This window comes from Pipra filicauda, unplaced genomic scaffold (genome assembly GCF_003945595.2).
Source record: "Pipra filicauda isolate LSUMZ 115617 unplaced genomic scaffold, ASM394559v2 scaffold109_size3271384_pilon, whole genome shotgun sequence".
NCBI lineage: Eukaryota > Metazoa > Chordata > Aves > Passeriformes > Pipridae > Pipra > Pipra filicauda.
Genome location: NW_024103540.1, coordinates 3062625 through 3085733, shown reverse-complemented (window position 1 = coordinate 3085733; position 23109 = coordinate 3062625). Strand labels below are relative to the sequence as shown.

At 48.9% G+C, this 23109-nt stretch overlaps 2 protein-coding genes across 4 annotated transcripts in view; one reads left to right on the top strand and one right to left on the bottom strand.

Annotated features, from left to right (window-relative positions):
• Positions 1-1864, bottom strand: part of TTBK1 (tau tubulin kinase 1) — a 108461-nt gene extending 106597 nt beyond the window's left edge. The window contains exon 1 of the mRNA XM_027709840.2: positions 1698-1864. The gene's annotated coding sequence lies outside the window, so the exon portion shown is untranslated. The remainder of the gene's footprint in view (positions 1-1697) is intronic.
• Positions 1865-4054: 2190 nt separating this feature from the next.
• ACSS1 (acyl-CoA synthetase short chain family member 1) overlaps positions 4055-23109 on the top strand; it is a 36364-nt gene continuing 17309 nt past the window's right edge. Inside the window, exons 1-4 of one of the 3 annotated variants that reach the window (XM_039381486.1) lie at positions 4055-5139; positions 11997-12093; positions 19348-19547; positions 20965-21140. In XM_039381486.1, the coding sequence (XP_039237420.1) occupies positions 4992-5139; positions 11997-12093; positions 19348-19547; positions 20965-21140 (621 nt within the window). In that variant the 5' untranslated portion in view covers positions 4055-4991. Of the gene's footprint in view, positions 5140-8496; positions 8833-9551; positions 9668-11996; positions 12094-19347; positions 19548-20964; positions 21141-23109 lie in introns of those variants that run through there. The other 2 variants (XM_027709861.2, XM_027709863.2) reach the window with 2 other exon arrangements.

Below are 23109 nucleotides of genomic sequence, written 5' to 3'. Positions count from 1 at the left end.
CAAAACATTAACACATTGTTCCTATTCTACCTCTCTTATACTGAGGGCGGGTCTCAAAAGAAGGTGACACACTGAAATGTGGTGAGTAACTACTAGTGAGACAGTCCTGATGCTCTTTAGTCAGAGCACCTCTACAGGCACAGTATTTACAAGCATTAATGCTGTGGGAGCACTAGCACATCCTGTTGCACACACAACATGAGGTCCTTGGGCTCAAAATCTCTGTTGTGACTCAGAGAAGTTTGTTGCTAAAAGGCAGCATTTTCAGTGACAGTAAAAGGAATGTAAAGAAATCCACATGAAATGGTAAAATTAGAAAGCTTTTCCTTCTATCAATCAAATTGTCTGTACTCCCTCCTTGCAAGTCTAAGGAAATTCAAAAATATAGGAAAAACATATTAATATAGAGCTGGTTTGGACTGTTCAGAAACATGATACCAACAGGTTTTGAAGTCCCTACCCCCCCAGAAACCACAGTGGGCCTTGAATTTGGCATGCAAATAGCTCAGCAACACCGTCTGAGCAGCAATGTCACTCCATCGCTTCACACAGCATTCTGGTTCCCTGTTAAATACAAGATGCGCTTCAAGGTCATGGTGTTCATCTTGAGAGTTCTCTGTGGGTCCGACCCAGGTTACCGGATACCTCCTCTCCCAGAATGCAGGGAAAGCAGAATGACTAGGGACACATTCAGCAATGCCAACTTGGGCACCACGAGCAGTAAGGACACAATGGCAGGAGCCTTCGAGCCCCAAAGCTGCAGCAGACACGGAGATTACACACAAGAGCACCACGTCCCACCTCGCGAGAGAGAAGAAACTCATCCTCCTGCCTCAACCCTGAGCACCAGAGAGTTATCCCAGCGTAACGCGATGGAAACGCTCCCTCCCCAGAGACCTCTACGGAACGGTCTGGCTTTCCACACCGGGTGCAGCTGAACAGGCACCCGGTGGACCCGGGAAGGATGCTGTGCCAAGCCTCGGGCGGCACGTGGCCCCCCCCTCCCGAGGTCGCTGACACCCTCCGTGGGTTTCCCTGGAGCCCGGTCCGGCAGAAGGCCGCGGGTGCCCTCGAACTCGGCCCCCGCCCGGCACCACCCGGCGGGGCCGCTCCCCCCGGCAGAGCCTCTCAGGGCGCGGGGCGCCCCCGCTCCGGCCCCGCACGGCACAGCGAGGCCACGGCCCGCCCCCACCGTGGGACCCCCGGGCACCGCAGGACCTCTGGCCCGGGCAGGGGGCGGCGGTGAGGGGCGGCGGTGAGGGACAGCGATGAGGGGCGGCCACCGCCCCGGACCCCGCCCTGCCCTCACCTCGGGCCATCCCGCCTCCCCCCGCCGAGGAGGTGGCCACGTCCGCCCCTGCACTGCAGCTGCCGGCACACCGCCCCTCTCGACAGATGGTTCGCCCCGCCCTGCCCGCCTTCTCATTGGCGGCACCGGCCCGTCACTCCGCTTCTGGCCCGCCCCGCTCCGCGGGCACGCTGGGAATGCGAGTCCCGCATGCGGGACCCTCTCTCTTTGCCAGGAGACGCCGGGTGGGGTGATGAACTACATCTCCCACAGTGCCCCGCGCGCAACCGCGGCGCGGCCCGGCCCGGTGCGGTCTCGGCCCCGCAGCTCCCCGGCCGCCGGCGGGACGGGCCCTCCCTCGCTCTTCCCCACGCCCGTGCCTGCTGGGGCCCGGCTCGGCCCGGCTCACCTGGCCCCGCCGCCGCCGGCGCCTTCCGCTGCGGCCGGCGCAGGCAGCCCATGCCCCGCGCCCCTCAGTGCGGCTCGTCGGGCGCGGTGCCGCCGGCCCGGTGCGCTGCGGCTGCGGCTGTGGGACGGGCCGGCCCCGGGCGCATCCTCCCCCTCGGAGCCGCGGCGGGCGGCGGGATTCGCCCACAATGCACCGCGCGCCGCACCGACAGCATCAGCCTGACATCACCCGCGGGCCGCCCCCGCCCGGCCGGGCCCGCCCTGGGCCCGCCCCGCCGCCTCCGGCAGCCGGCACCGGGCACCGCGCTGGCGGCACAAGGGGCTGGGCACTGCAGCGCGCCGGGACACCGGGTGCTGGGCAGCGCACCGGTGTGGTACGGGGCTGTGCCCAGCCCTGGGACCGGGAACGGGAGCGGCACGACGCTGCCCCGCCTTAGAATCAGGAACGGCACCGGCACTGCCGGTGAGATAACGGGCCCTGCCGGGACGAAGACTGGTGCTCGTCTCTGCACTGCTGGGATCAGCACTGGCATCACCAACGTGCCCCTGGACACTGCACTGCCTGGGGACTGGGACCAGCACTGGCACTATCTGCACAGGGCCAGGTGACTGCAGTTTTGGGACCAAGACTAGAGTCAGCATATCTCTCTGGGGCTGGATTGCATTGCACTGAGACTGGTGGAGTCAGCCCTAGCAGTGCTGGTCTGCAGTTTTTTACCCCAGTGCTCTGGGGCCGGGGCCAGCAAGGGACTGGTGCACTACAGTGCATCACAAATAGCAGGACCACCATGGTCTGGGCTGGACACAGTACTGGGACCAAGACCAGCACTACCAGCATTGGCCTGGACACTGCACCATCAGGATCATCGGTGTTCCCCATCTGCACTGGGCCAGACCTTGCCCTACCAGGGCTGGGAACAGGCCCAGCAGCTCACAGCTGGGTCCAGCAGCAGTGCTACCAAAACTGCACCACACAGAGAAATGGCTTCCACAAGTGAGCCTCTCCCTGCATGCAGCCAAGCAGTATGCCTGTTCCTGTTCCCCCACCTTGAGATGCACAGCTCCAGAGGTACACCCTGCTCCAGAGATGTGCCATTCTCCATGCTCCAGCTCACTGCCACTCATGGTGTACTTGAAGCATATGCTGTGCCCTGTGCATGGCTGTGCTTTCTTATTCCCTTTCAAGCCATATGTGCATGGCAAATCATCTATATGCCCAACTGGACCTCATACCTATGCCCCAAATTGTGAATGTGCACAAAACACACTGCAAGGGACGCTGCTCCTAGACCCTCTCTGAAGACTTGCAGCACAGCAGTGTTTTTTCCCTGCCCCCACCAGAGTGACCCAACCCGATGCTGATCCGCAGATGAAAGTTCCCATCTGATCTCATGCATGAGATGTCACACCAGCTTCCACAGGGCTGCAGTGCTCCCCAATACCTTGTAGGACGTATCTTCTAGCCAGGACTCTTCCCCTCACCAAAGCAGTCCCTTGTGGCCAGGGTGGTAACCGAGGGGATACGTTGGGAAGATTGACATACCTGTGGGCGTGCTTGTGCAAAGGCACATCCACCACAACTATGGCCAACCCCAGCCACTCAGACTCAGGAGAACAGGGCTACCAGGGCCCCATGATGTTCCTGCACTGGCTGGAGGTGGCCCTGGGCCTCCTGCATTGAGGGCTTGCTCAATGGAAGCATTCTGCAGAGACTCCAGGGAATCTCCACCCCTGGAGCAGCTCATCCTCCAGGTCCCAGGGTGTAACACAACCCTTCACTGGCAGCTGCACCCTCATGCCCAGGTGCCTGTCACTCCAGGTGTATGATTGAGAGATAATTGGCAGTTGCCATGTGAGCTCCCTGTGCTGCAAATCAAGACCCCATCACTTCTATTCCCAAGCATTGGCTCATGCTCCTGGGTTTGAGAAGCAAGGGAAGCAGGCAAAACAAAAGGAGTTACAGGAGCTGTCCTCCCCCAAAAGGCCATCTTACATGCACCTTCTTGGTGCCCTTCAGACCTCTATGCTGATGGAGCACCAAGAACACACCCAGTAGCAGAGTTGGATTGAAAGAGATTATCATGGTCCTGAGGGCACTAATAAGCCTTAATGGCCCCTACCCACCTCACCAAGAGCTCTGCCCACACCCTACCCAATGGGCTCATGAGCTCCATTTCACTTTAGTCTTCAGTCCCTGCCTGAGAAATGCTGTACTGATCTCCAGCTCAGCCATATCTGTACCTGTCCATGGATCTGGACCTGCGGATAGACATCCTGGATTGATCTTGAAACTGTCTTGTCATTATAGACCTGTCTAGGAATCACTGGTAAGTGTCTGAGCCAGGCTACCATCACTGGACCTGATCCACTAATTGACTACTTGGCTTGATCTCACACCTCTCTCATCACCACAAACTTGCCTGTGGCTTGAGCTTTTGGTTGAACCTTTCTGCCACCATTGCATCCACCTGGGCCCTGGCTGGGGAAAGCCTTGCCTTGGTGGCAGAGCTAACTTCAGAATTATGACAGGGACTTGTCCAGGCCTGTTTGGAAGACCTCCAGGGGTGAAGAGACTTCAAGGGTCCCTCCACCCCTCTCCTTGGAAAGTGGTTTTTCTTTCAATCACATTTATGTTGCAACCTGTGTCTCTGATCTTAATTGAAATGAGAACGCAATGCCAGTTTATGAGCTGAAGTGAAGGTCAAGTGATAACTGGAGGTTTCCTAACCTCTTCAATCGTTTCCACCAGGCAACAGCCCATGAAAGGGTCTCTGACATATGTGAACACTGAGCCCAGAACATCAATACCAAGCTGGAGGGGATGGAAAGGTTTGATGCTGGAGCCTTCAGTCCACCCTCAGGTTGGGCAGCCCATGTACTGCCCAAGAGGAAGCCAGTGTAATGTGATGATTCATCAACAAGGACTTTTTGGAACAAAGCACATAGCAAAACCAGTGCAGACTTCTGGTGCAGGAGCCAGTGGGGAGGGAAATTCAGGGTTGATCAGTATCAGCAACAGCATTGAATCCCCTTGGTTTGAAATCCAAACTTAAGCAGAAAACTTGTGAACGGGACAGCTGATGGCCTGACCAGACAAATGACAGGTACAATGGAGACTATGAGCATTAGCAGAGAAGCATACCCAGCAAAAGCAGTGATCTCTTGCTACTGACCACCATATCATCCCATTGGTGGTAAGGAGTCTCCTGAGGAGAAGGAAGCCAACAGTGCTCTAGGTATTGGGGTCTAAGTAGTGCCACTGAGGCATCAGTTCTCTGTTGTCAAACATGAAACAATGTCTGTGGACTCTGGACAGACAGGCTGGAGTAGCACCGGACACGTCTATGACCAACACTGCAGGGTGCTCCTGCACCATGCAGCACCACTGCGTGTGTGGCAGCCATGCCCTGTGCCATGCACTGCAGCCAGACCTTGCACAGCAGGTACTTGCACTCTCCTGCTTCTTGGCGCAGGGCTGGTTCTGCACCTTGGTCCTGAGAGGCACCATGTGCTGCATCTGCCTCTGTGCTCAGCTGAGCACTGGGTCTCCACCAGCCCTATCATGAATTTATATCGTGCATCTTGAAACATTCTTGGGGAAGAAAGGCATTTTTGTTCATTACTTTTTTAACACTTTTAAGTGTTGTTTATACTGTGTACAGCAAATACAAACCTTGAAGCCAGTTTAAGGGAAACAATGCTCAGTCTTGTGAGTTAGATGTTTTCTAGATGGTGCAATAATGTTAGAGTTGGCCAGATGTGAGCAGATCTGGCAAACATTCACATACCAGACTAGCTCAAGTACTCTCCTCCTTCAAAGCTGCTGTAGTTCCTGTTGCTTTGGACTCAAGCTCCATGCTGATCTGTGCCACTGAGTTAAAGTGATACCCTAACAACTGCATTTTAGCTTTATTTCATCCCTGGTTTTCCTCCCTCTGAATCTGCTCTTATGCAGATGGAGCTTAATGGGTTCAGAAACCTGCTGGAACGTGGGAACACGTCCAATTTCTTCTGCAGGCACAAATGTAGCTAAAAATGATCAAAAGATTTTATTTAAATCTTGGTTAATTGTGACTTGGGAGGATTTCTAACACAGACCTCTGTGTACATAGCTCTATAGTGGTGTTTTTGCCTGACCCTGACTTTCTTTGTGGAATCAGATATCAACTGTGTGCATACCATGTGGGAAGACCATTGGAAAGAACAGTTAGGACCACAACAGTGATTACCAAGTGGCAGTCATGGATTTCATTACCTTTTTATTCTTTTTAAGTCATTAAGGGAAAAATAGGGGGACAAGCAATTGAGAAACATAACTCTTGTCAAATAGAGAGAAATTGATTAAAAATATAGAAAGGCAAAGCAAAATGGTCAGAGAGCATCAGTGTGTGTGCCCATAGGATAGCTGTGCCTGGCAGAGGGGCACAAGCAGAAATCCCTGAAATTCTCTCTCTGCCCAGTGGCACAGGGCTGGTGCACTCCAGACTGTCATACCAGAGAGTGCAAGAGGTGTTGTGTGGGATAAATGCAACATGAGCCCACGGACAGTTGGTAGCCAAACTCACCCCCTACCCAAAACGCTACTAACTTTGTTCATCAGTGCCTGCCATGATACCAGCACAGAAAACCCTTAATACAATAGCTGCAGCTATTCAGCAGGTGACCCTGTTATCTGCTAAAATGTTTTGCAGGGCAGTGGGGTTGCCTGGCTGGTGTGGGAGATTGTGCCAGGGGACCTGGCTGCAGCAGGGAATGACTTCTGCCCTGGCAGCCACAAGCCTTTGGGAGCTGCTGTAGCAGGTGGCATTTTCAGATAACAGTAACTGGACTTCTCCAGAGCTGGTACCACCACCATTGATGTTTGGACTCCATAATGCCAAGAGGGCCCTAAGAATGTAGACACAATGAGCACAAGAAGCAATTCTATAACCTGTGTTTTATCCAGCACCAGCCTTTCCTGGCATACTCAAGCTACAAACTTAAGAATGAGAACTGCTGTAACACTCTGGTTCTCAAAAAGTCAACAGCCTGATGCCAGCTTTCACTGCCAGAAAGCCATAGCTAGGATAAGTAGGCATTGCAAAATCTCAAGGATGCTTTTCCCCTCTCCTCAGCTCTTTTGGAGGCAAGAAAGGAGATTTAGGGTTGTGCTTGTTCTGCTCAGCAACCCAGCTGAAAGGGGTGATCAGGTGGCCTCCAGGCTGGATTTGTGTTGCTACTGGCCATGGCTTGTTGAGGAAAAAGTCAAAATTTGAGGGTGGGGGATGTTATGGTGAATCATCAGCAAAATAAAACTTGGTAGTGGAAAAGGAAAATCAGCCTTATGTGGAAGAAAACCAGAGAAGGGCACCATTCCCAGAGGATTTCAAGGTCTGTAAATGAAGCAGCTAGGGTTTAAGGCCAAAGAATTTAAATTCATGCTTTATTTTTTTCGACAACTCATTTGCTTGTTTTGTGAAAAGCTTTCCTCTGAAATCCTGAAAGGAGTGGGATTTGCCTGTAAGTCGTTTTTGACAGAAAACTTTTGAGTAATCCTTAGGCAAACGAAGTGAGAGCTGAAGTGCTCTCCATGCTCCTGTCTGGCACCAGGTGGCACACGTGCTGCTGCTTGGAACTTAAGACTTGTGCAAAGCCAAACTGGTATTCAAAACACAAGGAAGGAATATCGAACTTCAGAAGCAATGCGCTAATGCCAGCTTTACGAGGAAGAGTGCATTTATTCTTGTTTGTTACGTATAAAACACAGATGAAAAGTGTAGAAGTGCCAGAAATACGAATCCTGATCAAATCTGTATTATACCTGATAAAGTATCTGGTGATATTTCTAGAACAGGAGGAAAAAAAAGTCATAGAAAACACTATTTGTCTCTACCACGGCCAGAAAAAGCTTCGTGGCATATCGAGTAATTTCAAGTTTTTAATCTTGAAGATGACGTGTTTTGTCTACCCAAACTCTGAGAGTGAGCAGAGTTGGTGCACTTCTAAAGGCCTTTAGAGTTGGCACTTCTAAAGGATGCCCAGACCTTGCTCCTCTAATAGGAGTTTTCAAACTCCGTGCCGGGAGGCTGGACCAAACTGCCTAAAAGAATTAGCTTCTTCAAGCCAGCAAAGGGCATGTCCCTGCTATGCAGAGAGAATAAGCTCTGTGCTACCTCCTCTAAAACCTTGCTACTCAGTGTTGAGGGTTTCCATCACGAAGTACGGGTTAAACCTGGTCCTTACGCTAATATGGAGGAAAGAATGATAACCAAAACTAGGAGCTCCACGTTGTGGTAACGACGGTGCTCGCAGGGCTGCCAAGCAAAAAGTGAACCCACTTAGAGTCACCTCATTTTGAGCAAAGAGGGGTCAGAGGTATGACAGCCATGTGTTTGGTGGTGTATGAGGGCCCATGTGCCTACAGGCTGTCCCCAGGTGCGAGGTGTCCCCGGGTGCGGGGCGCTCCCGGTCGTGCTGGGTGTCCGGGGGTGCGGGGCGCTCCCAGCGGTGCGGGGTGTCCTCAGGTGCGGGGTGTCCTCAGGTGCGGGGTGTCCCCAGGTGCGGGGCGCTCCCGGCGGTGCGGGTGGCCCCGGGTGCGGGGTGTCCCCAGGTGCGGGGTGTCCCCAGGTGCAGGGCACTCCCGGTCGTGCTGGGTGTCCGGCGGTGCGGGTGTTCCCGGGTGCAGGGCACTCCCGGTCGTGCTGGGTGTCCGGCGGTGCGGGTGTTCCCGGGTGCGGCGCTCCGAGGGCCGCCCGGCCGGGGCAGCCCCTCCCCTCAGGCGGTCTCGCGCCCCTCGCGGCGGGCCGGGGCTGTTCCGGGGCCGGGCGCGGCGCGGTCCCGACGGCGGCGCAGGGCTGAGCCCATGGCGCTGGCGGCCGCCCGGGCGCGGGCGCTGCGCGCCCTCAGCCCCCCGCACCCTCTGGGACAGGTCCTGGTCGCTGCCCGGCGCCGCTGCAGCGAGGCGGGAGCCCCCGGTGCGCTGCCACCCGGAGGGTACCGGGCCTGGCAGGAGCAGGCGGCCCGCGACCCCGCCGGGTTTTGGGCGGACTTGGCGCGGGGGTGGCTGCGCTGGGACAGCCCTTTCCACACGGCCTGCCAGCCCGGCCGGCCCGCCGGCACAGCCCGCTGGTTCCTCGGGGGCCGCCTCAACGTCTCGGGTAAGGCGTCTCCCCCGCGGCACCGCCCGCTGCCGCCGTCGGGCTGCCCGGGAGCCGTCCCAAGGGCCGGGTTTCGCCAGCGCCCCTCTTTTGGGGGGGAAGACGAGGAGTTCGGTTGGGCAGCGCTGGGAAGAAACCAGCAGGGAGTTGCGAAATGCTGGAAGCGGGGAGAAAATCCGAAGCCGGGATTAAACCCGGCTAAGCCTCTTGCCCTCCGATCGGCGGAGATCCGGCCGCACCCCTGTTGCCGTGCCGGCAGAAATGCCCCAGCTTCGGCTATGCCGGCTTCGCCTTCCCGTGGTGGCTTAAGATGATCCACAGGTGGCGAACGGTGCGAATCCCAGTCTTTTGAGGCAGAAGCGGCAAGGTTTTTTCTCTTTAGAACGAGGATCTTGTTCTTTTCTTCCGACTTCACCACTTAACGTGAAACAAGAGTAAAATTCTCCATGACTGTCCTCACTGCCCTTGACTTTCATCCTGGCCGTATCTGCCTTGAAGTCTCTTCTGTGCCGTGGCCATGCCCAGTGGGAATGAGCCCCAGTCCCACCTAGGGTACAACTCAGTGGTGAAGTCTTTTAACAGGGATGTTCGTTTCTGACCTTCATTTCCCGTTCCTGTGAGAGTGCTTGAATCAGCACTACCGGTTCAGTAGTGCAGTAACGGTGACATCTCTGGACACCGTTTTTTTTCACAGTAAAAGAGGAAACCCTCCTCAGGTCTTCCAGAACATATAGGAGCATCTCCTTCCAGGAGATGATTCCCAGCAGTGGATCCCAAGTTTATGGAGATGTGTGTACAGCCCTGGTTCTGGCACCCAGCAGTCAGAGGATTTTAGGCAGGCTTTTATCTTCATTAATTCCTCTTGAAAGAAAGGTCTTGTCTGAGCAGAGACTTACAGAGATCTGTTTCTTTCCTCTGTGGAATGGGATCAACACCCTCTTCTGAATCCTATGTCAGATCTCTGAAATGCAGATTTTAGATCATGCCTTGGGTCTGGTTCTTCAGCAGGCACTAAATGCCATATAGTTTTCTTTGCACATGTAAAAAGAAATCATAGACCTTTGAAACAGATGCACAGAATTAAACAGGTTTGCTATTCCTGGTTTTCTTTTCAAGCATGATGAAGATGGTACTTGGGCACAGCCAAGTGACTGTTTTTCTGTTAGGGGGCTCCCTTCATCTCAGTTTGAACACTGGCTACAGAAACACGGCAACAGTTCAGGTCCCTGATCCACACATCTTGTGTGCCCACCTCCCAGCACAGCTGAACCTTGTGCAACCAAGTCATCTGATACCTTTTTGGAGGGACCTTGCGATAGGATTTGGGGACCTGTGAGCTTCAGTGCTTCTGGATTTATTGCACTGTAACTCCTGGGCAGGAGAATAATCTGGCAAACTACTGCATTTCCAGCCAGAACACCGTCTTGGGAGCATGTCTTACTGAAATGAATTGTTTCTGAGTGTTGTCAAGGAAGCAACATATGGAAAAACCACTAGGATATAATAGTAAGGGGAAGGCCACTTAATTCTGTTTTGTAAAATGAGCAAAAGGTTCTTGTAAGCCTAAGATCAGGAAGCAAATAATAGCATTTGGCTCTAGTTCACCTGCTGGTTCTTACTGAGCACAGAGCTAAAGCTCTCACTTGGCTCAGCTGGGGATTTCTGCAGCAGAAATTCCCTCTGAAGGCCAATGTGGCTGCTTACGAGTAAGAAATGCTGCTTGGGCAATGAATACCCCTTAATGTGATTTACTGTAGTATGGTGCAATATGTGAGGGTGTTGCTGCAAGGAGCTTGGAGGTGGGAGTTGCAGTGTGTTGTGGACCAAGCTGCAGCAGATCCAATTAGCTGTGGATGGGGAGTAGAGGAAACCAGTGTGTAACTGCTTAAAGCATTCCCCACTGGAGCTTTCGTCCTCTTGTATTAGGATGGGTTAATAAATTGCTTTATCTCCTTTACAGTATTGCTGCAGGATTTTACATTAAAAATAAAAGACTTTAACTGGCAGAAGACTGCATTTGCAAATTTCTGAGATTGACACTTGGACTTGTAATGAAATGTGTTGAATTCTGAGAGACTTCTTTCTCTGCACACCTTTATGGGCTCATTCCTACCCTCCATGTGGTGGTGCGATCACAAAAAAGCCAAAGCTGACTCCCTGGCTGCAGTATACAGCTTTTGTGGCACTTAATTTATCTGGAAAAATGAAATCCTTTCCGACCAGTATTAATATTTCCAGGAAATATGGTCTGAAACTCAGCAATTTTTAGAAGAGTTTTCTCTGAATTATGTGGCAGTGTTCCTGACTGCTTTTTAGTAGTTATCTATTGAAATAAAGTAACTGCCTTTGAAAAATTACAATGCAATAAGCAAGTATTGTATAGGCTTGGAATTAATACTTTACAAGGATGCTCTCTAACCATCAGGCAACTTGCTACTGGACATGCAGGCGGATTTCTCGTGTGGATTCTCTAAATTTCTTCAGGTTGATTGCTCTCCCTAAGTCCTCTACCTCAAGTTGTTGAGGGGGAGAGATGTGCCTTTAAAAGGTAATTTTATGTCTTTACAGTTTAATAGGTGTAGTACATAGCTTGAGACATGTTAATCTTTCCCAGGTGTCTGGTAATTTGTAGATGCTTGTACTCAGAGTTTGCCCTAGATCCTACAGTTTTAGATATTTTCATTTAGCTGCGATTCAGCTCTTCTCTTATACCCTGGAAAAAAACGTTTCACCTGAGGTTTATTAGAAAATCCAGATGGTGCAGTGCTAAATGTGCAAGCTGGGGAAGACAGTCTGTCATATTTATGTAGTGAAATGCTGCTCTGGGGAACACAAACATCAAAAGGGTGTCTCATCTTTGTGCTACTGGGAGCAGAGGAAAGATTTGGGCTGGCTTAAGCTTAGCCAGTGGAGGTAAGCTGAGCTGAATCAGCGATGGCCTCTCATGGGGTTGCCATCTCTAAGGCAGCTGTGCCGATTAAGTGTAGTATTTGTTGTACAGCTTTACTAGAACTACAAATGCTGTTTTACGTGAATGTGTGCCTACTGAGCTAACAACTGATGTTTCTTCTTGCACTAGCTTGCTGTTACTCTTGACCAAGTTAAGTTTACAGAGCACCTTGCATGTGATCAGGCTTTGTTTAAACCTTTGGGTTTTTTTACAGTAAATTGCTTGGATCAACACGTTGAAAAGTCTCCGAACAGAGTGGCTTTGATTTGGGAGAGAGATGAGCCTGGCACTGCAGTGCACGTCACTTACAGGTATGGCACCTTCTCAAGATGCTTTATGATGCCTGGCAGTGTGGGGGAGAGGGAAGTGGGACCTCTGTGAAACTCTGCTTTCTTCCAAGGTACTCCCAGCACATAGGACGTGGGACCACAGCATTTGAGGTTGTTGTATCATGATGAAATAGCTCCTGAAAAACGAAGCCATGTTACCACTGAGAAGTTATATTCTTCCTTTGGGTTCTTCGTGGGGAGGGTTCCCTGATTTTAGACACCTGTATGTAGTACAAGGTCAGAGGTACAGTGGATGTAAGTTGGTGGCAGATACTGAAAATTTCAGATTGAGATCCGGCACATCTTCTGGTGATGATGCTGATCAGGCCATCCTGTAGGTTCCCTCTTTTGCTATGTGGGGGCTTTTAGAAGAGAAAGGCTTGGGGTTTTTTTAACTCTTGCTGGAAAAAAACCTGCCAGTTTTGCTTGTTAGAGGTGTTCATGGGAAAATTTCTGTGAGAAGCTTTTGGTTTCAGCACAGCAGCAAATGACTTGGTGCAAACGTGTTGATGGTCAAGAGCATGATACTGAGCCCTGGTTGGAGGGGATTTTAAGCTCCCCATGTTCCTGTTCTCCATCCTTAGTGCAGTTTAGAGCAACCTTGAGCTGCTCTGAGTGACACTGACTTGCAATTGCTGCTATAGATCGTAGGGTTTGTTAGAATATGGCAGTTTTCAAGCATATTTCTCTTCTCCTTGCTATGTGCCCTCATTTAGGAGACAGTCCTGCCTACAAAGATGCCTTTTACGTCATCTGTCTCTCTACTGAGAATTAAAGCTTTCCCAGAATGTATGTTTCTCAGTGCATGTTTTAAGGAGCCAAAAGTTTGATCTGCTGAATCTCAGGGAGCCAGATGTGTGATGTCCTGGTTCAGAAAGCAAAGGAGACGTAGAAAGTCCTGGCATCAGACTTTTAAAGAATGTTTTCCGGAGCTTGTTGGGACTCCTAGAGGTCCTTGAGTCTGAATAGGTTCTGGTGGTCTGGTTCACCTCCAGACTTTATTAAAGCACCTGAAAGCATAATTCATTGGAGTGAAGAAGCTAGTCAGCAGGAAGGAGTGGCTGTACAAATAATTATGAGAGGTTAGTGCTTCATGCAACAGAAATAAATGCTACCTGATATAAAGCTGCATTGAAAGAGTGCATTGGTTTTAATCTTGGTATTGTTATTTGAGAGAATGTTTAGGCATGCTATGATGTAAATGTGTTGTAACAAACTGGGTATCTTGGCTAAATGCTTTGAGTCTTGCTTTTGCCATTCTGATGGTAAAAAAAGGACCAAAGGTTTTTCCCTTTAATTGTTTATGTACAATATGTTTTTCTCCCAGGTATATGTACTTTTATGTCTCTCCTTATGCATCAGGATGAAACCTTGGGGTGGTTCAGAGGTGAAAACTGTGCTCAGATAAGGAGAGCAGCCCAACAGATAGCACAGCCTCCTTCAAGGCAACTCTAGCCTCTCCCTTGGGCTGTGCTACTTGAAATGGGCTGAGCTGCTCCAGACACTCAAACCATCTTCTTGGGATCTCTGGAGATATAGAAAGGCCTTTCTTAACAGCAACAGAACTGGATTTTTTCCTGGCCATGATAAAATGCATTTGGAAGAAAGTATATTTTCAGCCTGAAAACATGAAGACAAGTAACCCATGTCTAAACCCCTCTTTGTGCAGTGTTACAAGATACAGTAACTAGTACTAGAGAGTAGAACATCCAAGTGAAAGACAAGTTGACAACTTCTGTTTTCAAACTTCTTCCTGTGTTTGAGAGCCATGTTCCTGTTTCTTCCTGATACTCTGGGTGAGATGTGACTGCATTCGGGTTTCTCAAGAGACTTTGGTCCTACCACTCGATAAAACAGGTCACTTGGTTCTCTGCTTATCTCATTAAGCCAGGAATAGTATTGCTGAGAGCAGTGATACTGTATGGATATGTACACAAGAAGAGAGTAAAAAATTTTGCATTTTCTGTGATCATTGAGCTGCATTGTTGCAGGTTTTAAATGGTGCGGTAAGGTTTCTCCAAGGTGTGTTGGCACTTACCTCCCTTTGCTGCTGAGCTTAGTTGAAAACTTTTTGCAGTAGTGCTTTATTTGAGCTAGGAATTTTGTAAGGGAAAGCATATGAGAGAAGGAGATGGCCCAGAAGCTGAGATGCTGGTGGAGTAGTCCCTCTGTGAGGCTTCTGTAGCAGGGTGGTCTCTGCACACCACCCTCAGCGTAAAGAGGAAATGAGAGGGATGCTGGACATCTGTCTTTGGCAGAGGAGATAGGCTCCTTTCCTTAGGATCTGAATGTGCTGTTAATGGGATAGTAGTGTTACAGTAGCACTCTAGAAAGTTAAAGCCTTTAATTTGGGCACTGCTTATGGACCAGCTTTGAGTAAGGTCATGGAACCTCAGCTGGGAGAGTGCTGTCCAGGGCTTACATGCAGAGGAGTGCAAGGCACCATTTTTTTTACATTATCTGCTTTGCAAAGCCTGCTGCTTTGAGCTGCTTCTCCTTATAGATAAGCCCTGTGTGACACAAGGAAAGATGCAGCTGCTGGCATGGGTGCTCTCCCTTCTCTGGGTAGTTGCCAGGGGCAAGAAAACAGCTGAGTGCTGGCCCTGTTCCCATCACACCCTGCAAAGGAAGAACGTAGCTATATAGGAAAAGGGCTGGAACAGGCTTTCTCCTCCCTGAGGAAGGGGAAAGCCTCCATCAGTGGGACCTCCTCTGTGCATTGGCAAGAAACACAGCTGCACTGGAAAGTGCTGTCCCAGCTTGGTCATCTTTGGAAGAAATAAGAGCCTCCATTTGCCTCTGCTGCCCCACTAACTGCCTCACTTGCAGTGGGCAAAGAGCAGCTGGGCTATGCCATGAATCAGCCTACATCTCTGTGCACACTTGTCAGCAAGGTGGGTTGTACTTGTGCAGCAGAGTTCAAGTGCTCTGTGCTAGGAGAAGAATCCAAACATCTCCTGATTGGCAAAAGTACACAAAGCCATAGGTGAAACATTTCATTTTAGCATGAATAGATGAGTGCTGTCCTTACAAGCTCAGTTGTGATGATCTTTTTCACTGCTGAGTTTTGTCCAGTCTCTCTAGCTGATGCAACTCAAGCCTTTCAGGAAAAAAAATTCCCTGGCCCCTCTTGCTTTTTCCCCCTTCTGGGTTTCATTTCTATAAAGTGGATATTTAGCTAACTTTCAAATTATCTCCAATTTTGAATGGGAAGGCAGAAGACTTGCTTTTTTACTGCTTTGTGACAACAGGGAATACAACCCTCTTGGGCTTTGGTGGCTGCAGTCAGCAAAGTGAGGACAAAGCATGCCAATCAGTTGTCAAGATGTCTGGCTCTCCGGAGGCTAAACCACTGAAACTCCAGTGGTAGGGAAGTGGCTAAGTAGCAGGACTGTGCTGCTATGAGCTGAGAACTGAATTTATTGGCAGAAGGATCCAGCCAGACTGGGAGTGGTTTGTCCTTCTTGGTGGATATTGTCAGGGCCCAGGGGCTTTGAAACCTTGCAGAGGAATTCCCCAGCACGTTGCTGAGCCTGGGTTTTAAAGGGTACTGTGCCTTATATAAGCAGGCAGAACTGGTGGCTGGAGCTGTTGTGTTGCAGCCTCCTAAAGTTCCAACAAGTGGGAATGTTAAAGACAGAAGCTAAAGTTATGCCAGACCTCCGCCTGTCTGACATGGGGTTATTTATTCTCTCTGGTGTTCCCTGGTTTACCTAGGCCTCTACAGTTTATCCACCTGTGAGCCAGTATATGCTAGCATTGCAAAATCAATGGGAGCTGTGTGAAGTGGACAGCAGTATGCATTAGCTAAAATATTTTTCAAAAGGGTTGCAAGCTGGGTCTCAACAGAAGGGTTTTAATTTACAAAGGAGTTCACTCTGGTGCAGCAAATGTTGTGGCCAGAGGGAATGTTCAAAATGCAAAATAGAAAGTAGGGAGAGGAAAACTGAAGGGCCAGAAATTAAGGTCTTAGGTAGGTGGGACAGAAGCAGTTGGACATCTTCATGAGCCACATGACAGCTATGCCTTTAAAAAGCCAATGGATTCCTCAGCCCGAGCTGAAATAGTTGCACTTATATTAGAGATCACAGTGAATACTGCAGTTGGAAGCCATGTTGGTACGTAACCATTGACAGCAAACTCTTTTCCATCTTTCCAGTATTGGTTTTTTAAGTTGAAGTTGCAAGTAAATCTTGCCCAGGCTTTCGGCTTTCCCTGTCCAAGGCAGTTCATGGATTTTTCACTTTCTCACCTGAAAAAGGTTGCAGGGGGTTTCCCTTGCCTTGGGTTCAGGATGTCTGCAGGAAGGCTGGGCATTTGTCTCAAATGCTGCACAGTTCTGTGGGGCAGCAACTCTGCAGGGTGCTCGTTCCTTCCCAAGATATGTCTGGGTTAACTGGCAATGTGTAACATGCTGGCATGTACTAATTGCCTGTCTGTTAGATAGCAAAGTGTGTTTGAAGGAGTGAAGGAGTCAAGGGAAGGATTCCTGACACAGCATTTCTGCTAACTCCCTTTCTTGAACTGGAGGGGAAGCCTGAGTTGCTGCTGCAGGAGCCAGAAGCCACACCTGATGCTCAGGGACTAGTGGATTTCTTTGTTGGAGTTCTTGGCTTCACCCTTTGTGCCTATTCTCCCATGTGCTGCACTGCCAAGGGACCTTCAAGGCCTTCCTATCTTGGCATTTCAGAGTGCAAAGAAGGCAAAGCGAATAGATCTGTGGGTAAAGACTGCTGTGTATTGTCTGTTAACTTGCTCATACACTCTCATAAAGCCAATGTTAAATTGGACTTAATCATAAAAAACAATGAGAGCTTTTGCCATCATGGTCACTGAGTCCTGAATAAGCAAGTGAGCCATGCAGTTGCTCAGAAAACACATCGTAGCCAGAGATACTCTGACATTTCTGCTCAGGAGAAGGAGGCTGCAGCTCTGAAAGCACTCGAGTGTTTTCCATTGCAGATAAGTAGTTTTTATTTTACTTTCTGACAACTGCCTGCCTGGAGCTTGTTTCACTTCCTGCGCTCTGCAGTTGAGCAGTTTAGTTTTGTTTTGGCTCTTTGCTATATATCCACATTGAGATTTTTCTCTAATGCAGCCTCAGATAAATTCCAGACCAGAAAATGTGACCTTTTAGGACAAGGCACCAAACCAAACATGGGGTGAGAAATCATTATTGCACAGAGTTCATGAACTCAGTAAGAGTAAGCAAAATAATAAATCTAACAGACTGTGCACTTATGTAGACAGTAGGAACATGCATGGTCATGAGGGGCTTGGGAAGGGGTAATTGAATGTTGCACTTTAGAGTTTAGGCTGATCTCTAACCATAAGGGATTAGGGGGAAATTCAGTCTGGGGTGCAGCCACTCCATACCTGATTTCTACAGGATTGTGGTTTCTCTGCAGTCGCAGCTGTTGCCAGCTACTGCCAGAGAACAGACACTTGAACATGTCTGGACACTTCTCTGAGTGCCTGCCCAGAAATGGACTATTTATTTGATCCTACGGGAATAGTATTAAAATAAATAATATGAGGTGCTGTGCCTTGGATTTGAGGCTCGTTTTCCTTGTCTTCTAAAAGATGGGAGGGAAGTGGTGTCCCTCCAGCCATCACTGGATCTATCGTCATACTTTCTCAATGACTGTGTTTCTTCATGCCCTCACAGTGCAGATGGAGTTTTATCCTGTGGAAGTAAGATGCCAAGTTTTGATATGACATTTCCAAAGAGGAGCTCTTGGGCTTTCCCTATTTCCAGCTTGCAGTGGAAAAGAAAGTTAAAAAAAGAAACAAAACAATTTTTGATGAGCAAGGAACTTTTCATTTTATTTGCAGCTTAGCCACCAGCTGAAAATTGGTTTTGTTTCTTTGTTTTTTCACAGCTATGGTCAGTTCTGTGAGAAGAGGACACATAAGATATAGATTCATGCTTTACAGCTTATTACGGAATGCAAACCGCCAAAACTAATTTCTTTATTAACAGTTATGGGGGTCCCTGGGGGCATAGCTTGCAGCCCCTAAGGGTTCACAGGTGACAGATTGAAGATGAGTTTCCTAGGGAGTAGAAGATATCTCTCTCTCCTCTGGGCCTCAGTACTCAGAGAGTTTATGAACCCAGAGGACAATTTTCATTCTGGGCAGACTCTGCCAGTCTCCTCCTCTGAGCTGATGATTCGTACAGAAGGACTGTTCTGCTGCCCCTCCTAGGGTCGTCTCCTTTGGCATGAGACCACTCCTCACCTGGTACAGTAGCTCTTGTTCCTGAAGCCTTTCCACTGGAGGCATACAGAGCTGTTCAGTTCATGACAGCATCTTGGACCCAGGTGTACCTGCAGTCGTCTTATCCCCTGTGCAGAATAAGTGTATGTGCAAGCCTTTGCCCACAAACTGCTTTTTCATTCCTTAGAGGAACGTTTTTGCTGTTAAGACAGATTGTTGCAGTGGCGAGCCCCATGAAAAGAGCCTTTGTTCCTGTTCTTGGTGTACCCGAGTTTCTCTGTGCAAAAGTGGCTGCAGTTTTATTCGGAGCAGTGCTTCTGTTCTGCAAGGCTGTTGTGCTCTGTGGCATGGCAGGGTTAAGTGACAGCAGAGGAAGTTGGGCTGCAGGTGCTCCAGCTTTGATGAAAGTCATGTAAAATCTGCCCCTCACACTGGTGTCTCGGGACTTCTTTTCTTCCTTATGCATGCAAATGCATTGTTTACCCTTGCAATTTAAAGAGAATCTACCAGTTGCAGAGCACTTCCAGCAATTGCCAACTTAAAAAGTTCTGGGAGTCTTTAGGCAACACTTCCATTTCACCTTGTGTTTATCCCACATTTGTTCCCAGTAGCTTCTGACTGAGCCTCATGGGTAAAAAAGGTATCAAGGATGGCCAAAATGGACACTGACTTCTGGAGGCAGCAGGACAGCCACTGGCTTGCTGGCTGCTTTACGCACATCACAGCCTGGCAGCTCCAGGCAGCGCCTGCGGCTCTCTCTTACTCATCCTTCTGCAGCCAGCACCGCTCTCTGCCCTTTTTTCTCCTCACCGAAGTGGCAGGAGCAGTCTGACTCTCACCATGCCCCAGGTCACCATTCTTTAAAATGCAAAAGCTGATGTGCCCAGTACTGCTGAGATGAGGTCCAGAGGTGATGTGATACCTCACTCATACACAAAGAAAAGTTCATCTTTTCTTTGTTCCCCCGTGTAAAACAGGTTGTGTGGTCACATGACAGTGTTGCTTCTGTGCCTGCAGGGAACTTCTGGATCTGACTTGCCGTCTTGCCAACACCCTGAAGAAATACGGGATACAGAAAGGGGACAAGGTGGCCATCTATATGCCCGTGTCTCCCTTGTCAGTGGCATCCATGCTGGCTTGTGCCAGAATTGGTGCTGTTCACAGTGTGGTCTTCGCCGGATTCAGCGCAGAGTCCTTGGCTGGGAGAATCGTGGACTGTAAGTAGATGCAGACTGGGGAACAAACTCCTCTGGGACAGTGGTCCGAGACATATCCCAATTCTCTGTTGAGTTTACTCTCCTCCATAGAGTGCATTGAAGAGCCTTTTCCTTAGGGAGAGATGTAGTATCCTCTGGCCTTAAAATACGTTATAAATTGCTTAACATTCAGTGTGAACTGGGTTACTGCCAGCCAGCAATGAAGCTGGAAGGAAAACCAGAGCTTAGGGATGGGGTCTGATTTGTTCTTTTGCAGTGTAATTGCAGTGTTTCTTTGATACTCTTGCACAGTACTAATTCTGCATTCTCAATAGTAATCCTGTGATTTATGTGTGGTCCTGGAAGTGTTGGCAGCCTGCATCTGCTCTGCGAGCCCTTGTACCAGCAGACAGAGCTGTTCTCAGCCCTCAGCACTTGTGTGATTAGGTAAAAAGGAACGCTAAAAGTACTGACAGAAGAGCTAAATAGCAAGTGGCTCATGTCCCATAGCAGTCACATCACTTTCTTTATGGCTAGTCTGAGGGAAAAAGTCTTACAGAAATTTTCATGGTTTTTTCCTCTTTTTAGTGGAGTTAATCTATAGAGAGCAAATACATATCCCTCATATTTGGCCACCTGTGTGGAGGTAATGGACTAAAGAGCCATTTCTCTGCAGCCACAGCTCTGTAATAACGTTGAGTGGTGCAATTTGAAGTGTTCTGCCAGATTGCTGCTGTGTGCTGTGGCTTCCAGGTAGTACAGATGAGTTTCAGAAGGCTGCAGGTATCTCAGAGCAGGGTGACACCTTCAAGAGGCTGCTGAGCTTTGTGCTGTCCATGTCAGTTTGTAATGGATGCTTACACGGAGCCTCAGAGAGAGGGGCAAAGGTGCTTGTTCACACAGATCATAGGAAGTCTTGCCCTGGTTTCAGTGTGTGAGCTGTCAGCCTAAAGCAGTATCATTCATTGTAACACAGGTAACTGGAAGGAAGCTGCTCTGCATGTCAGCTTTGCTAGGCAGGAACTGAGGATTTAAATTACAGTGAGGGGTACTTAGGGTAGATGTTGGGAAAGACTTTCTCATATTCATGATAGGCATTGGAGTGGACTGGTGGGGAGGGTAGAAGAGATGCCATTGGAGCGTTTTAGGAAGACTGAACAGATAGTTGTCAGAAGTGGTTTAGCTGGAATGGGCCTTGCCTTGGGGTGGGGGAGATGGACTAGATAACCTATGGAGGTTCCAGCTGCCCCTAATCTATGTGTGTCTCAGGTTTTAAAGTTTTTTTCATCAGTGACACTGACTGGTTTTGATTGATAATGGTTCTAAGTATTTGACACACATGTTGTCCTGTACATCATCCTCAAAAGTAATGAAAGTAGGGTGTGCACACTATCCTGAAAGGCAGGCTGGTATGTATGCTAATTCTTTTTCTTCTTAGCTGGATGCAAAGCAGTTATCACCTACAACCAGGGAGTCAGGGGAGGCCGAATCATAGAGCTGAAGAGGACTGTGGATGAAGCTGTGAAGAACTGTCCAAGCATCAAACATGTCTTTGTGGCTCAGAGGACAGATAACAAAGTCCAGATGGGTGACTGTGATATTCCCCTTGAAGAGGTATGTTGTTGGTAAACCTTGCCTGTATTCCTGATGTTTCTTGAAGTATGTGATGTTTACTGTGCCTGGGAAGAGAAATATGGTGAACTAATAAATGTAGGGACCAGCTACCACAGGCCTCTCTGAGAAACCTGATGCGGGGCTGTTCAGAACGCATGTAACAGTCTTCCTGAATGTGTAGATCATGCACACTGTGGTGTTTGGCTTTGATCTTTGATCTGCTGTGGGCTACACTAGGAATTGGCAGCTGGGAAAGATGAGGCAGTCTCCATGGCAGTTTCCTTGCATTGTGTGTGCTGAACTTAAAAGCCTATGAAGCAGCTTGGCACTCTAGTGTAGCTGTACCAGGCCTGACAGTGATGTCTGGCCTTTATGCTGCCTCTGGAGCAGGTTTTCAGTGTGTGCTGCTCCTCCTGTGCTGCCACAGATGCTCGCTGGCGCTCCGGATAACTTCTTTTAGGTCTGAGTGTTGGCTAGGATAATCTTTCTCTCCATCTGTGCCTTTTGGACTTGAGTTCTGCTCCTTATATCATCTGGATCTTCATCCTCAAATGGATTGCCCATATTACAGTCTGTTAGGATTGTGAGTCGAAACAGCTCAATCCACATCTGGTTTATATCAGCACAGGCAGGGATTATGCTGCTCCATTTTAGTAATCTTGCAGACAGTGCTGAGATTTAAGGAATGAGTGTTTCCTGAGACCCAGAGGGCACTGAGACCATTGTCACTGTTGTTGTTATACTGTGTTCAAACACTCTCTTATGGTTTGCATGAGCACTGTTGAAAGGCAGTGCAGAAATAATCACGTTCCTAGAGAGGCTTAATACAGCCTGTGAATAGTGTTGCTCCACAATAGGAGGACAGTGATGGCTTGGGAGTATTTAGAACCTGTGCTTCCTGGCAAAGAAGGCAGCTGTTATTTTTATGTGTTTAGTAGAAGTAGTTGTATCAGTTTTCTAGCAGCAGTTAACAGAAACTATTCGTTCTAATAATGCCTGGAAATCATCCATCTGCAGGCCAGATAATTGCTCAAGGGTCTGTGCTGGTCACATGAGATAGGAGCAACTACTACTCTTAAGTTAAACAGAGAAGGCAGGTTTTATTCAGAAATTGTCTTACTCCCTACTCCACAAAGGACATTTTGATTATTTTCCTTAGTCTGTCAACAGCCTGATCCAAGAGTGATCCAAGAGCTGAACTCAGTACATTTTCAGTTGTAGGGTCTGAAACGAAACAAGAATGAAACAGTTAATGCTGTTAACTCTGTAGTTACTGATCTTTACAGCACTTGTGCTTTCCAGCTCTTGTGCAGTGCCTTACTGCAAAATTTAAGCTCATGTTATAATAGAGCATATGAGGACTCCATCTTTGTTTCAAAAACTGGCAAGTCAGCCCGAATTGGCAGTGCTGAAATGTCACAATAAATACCTGACATGAGCAGCAGTGCTGTAACTCAGAGGCTAAGAATTACACCAGTCTGCGAGCTACATTTTATTAAGCTTTGTTTGTCAGACTGGATAACTCAGAGGCTAAGAGTAACACCAGACTATCAGCTATATTTTATTAAGCTCTGTTTGTCAGACTGGACCTGCTGATAGTAGTATTCACTTGTAAATACAGTATGTTTACAGTGTATACTTGTAAAAAGGCAGTACCTAGAAATTCCTACAAGGAGCCACCTAATAACCCTTGCAGGAATCATTCATCTAGTACAGTACAGGGCTCAAGAGACACAAGGCAGCTGTGGTTTTTTTACAGCCATATGTTGAGCTTTAGGAACACACAGATTATTGCAAGTTTGTACATGGATAAGAAAAATGTTCAGTCTCATCCTGAAAAATCTACAGCCTGGGTAGACAAGCCCTCTGCTGCAAAAACGTCCAGTGAGCACAAGTACCTCTTTCAAAGCACATTATTTCCCCTTCCTCTGTTGGACTGAGCACACAAGATAGACCAAAAGTTTGCAGG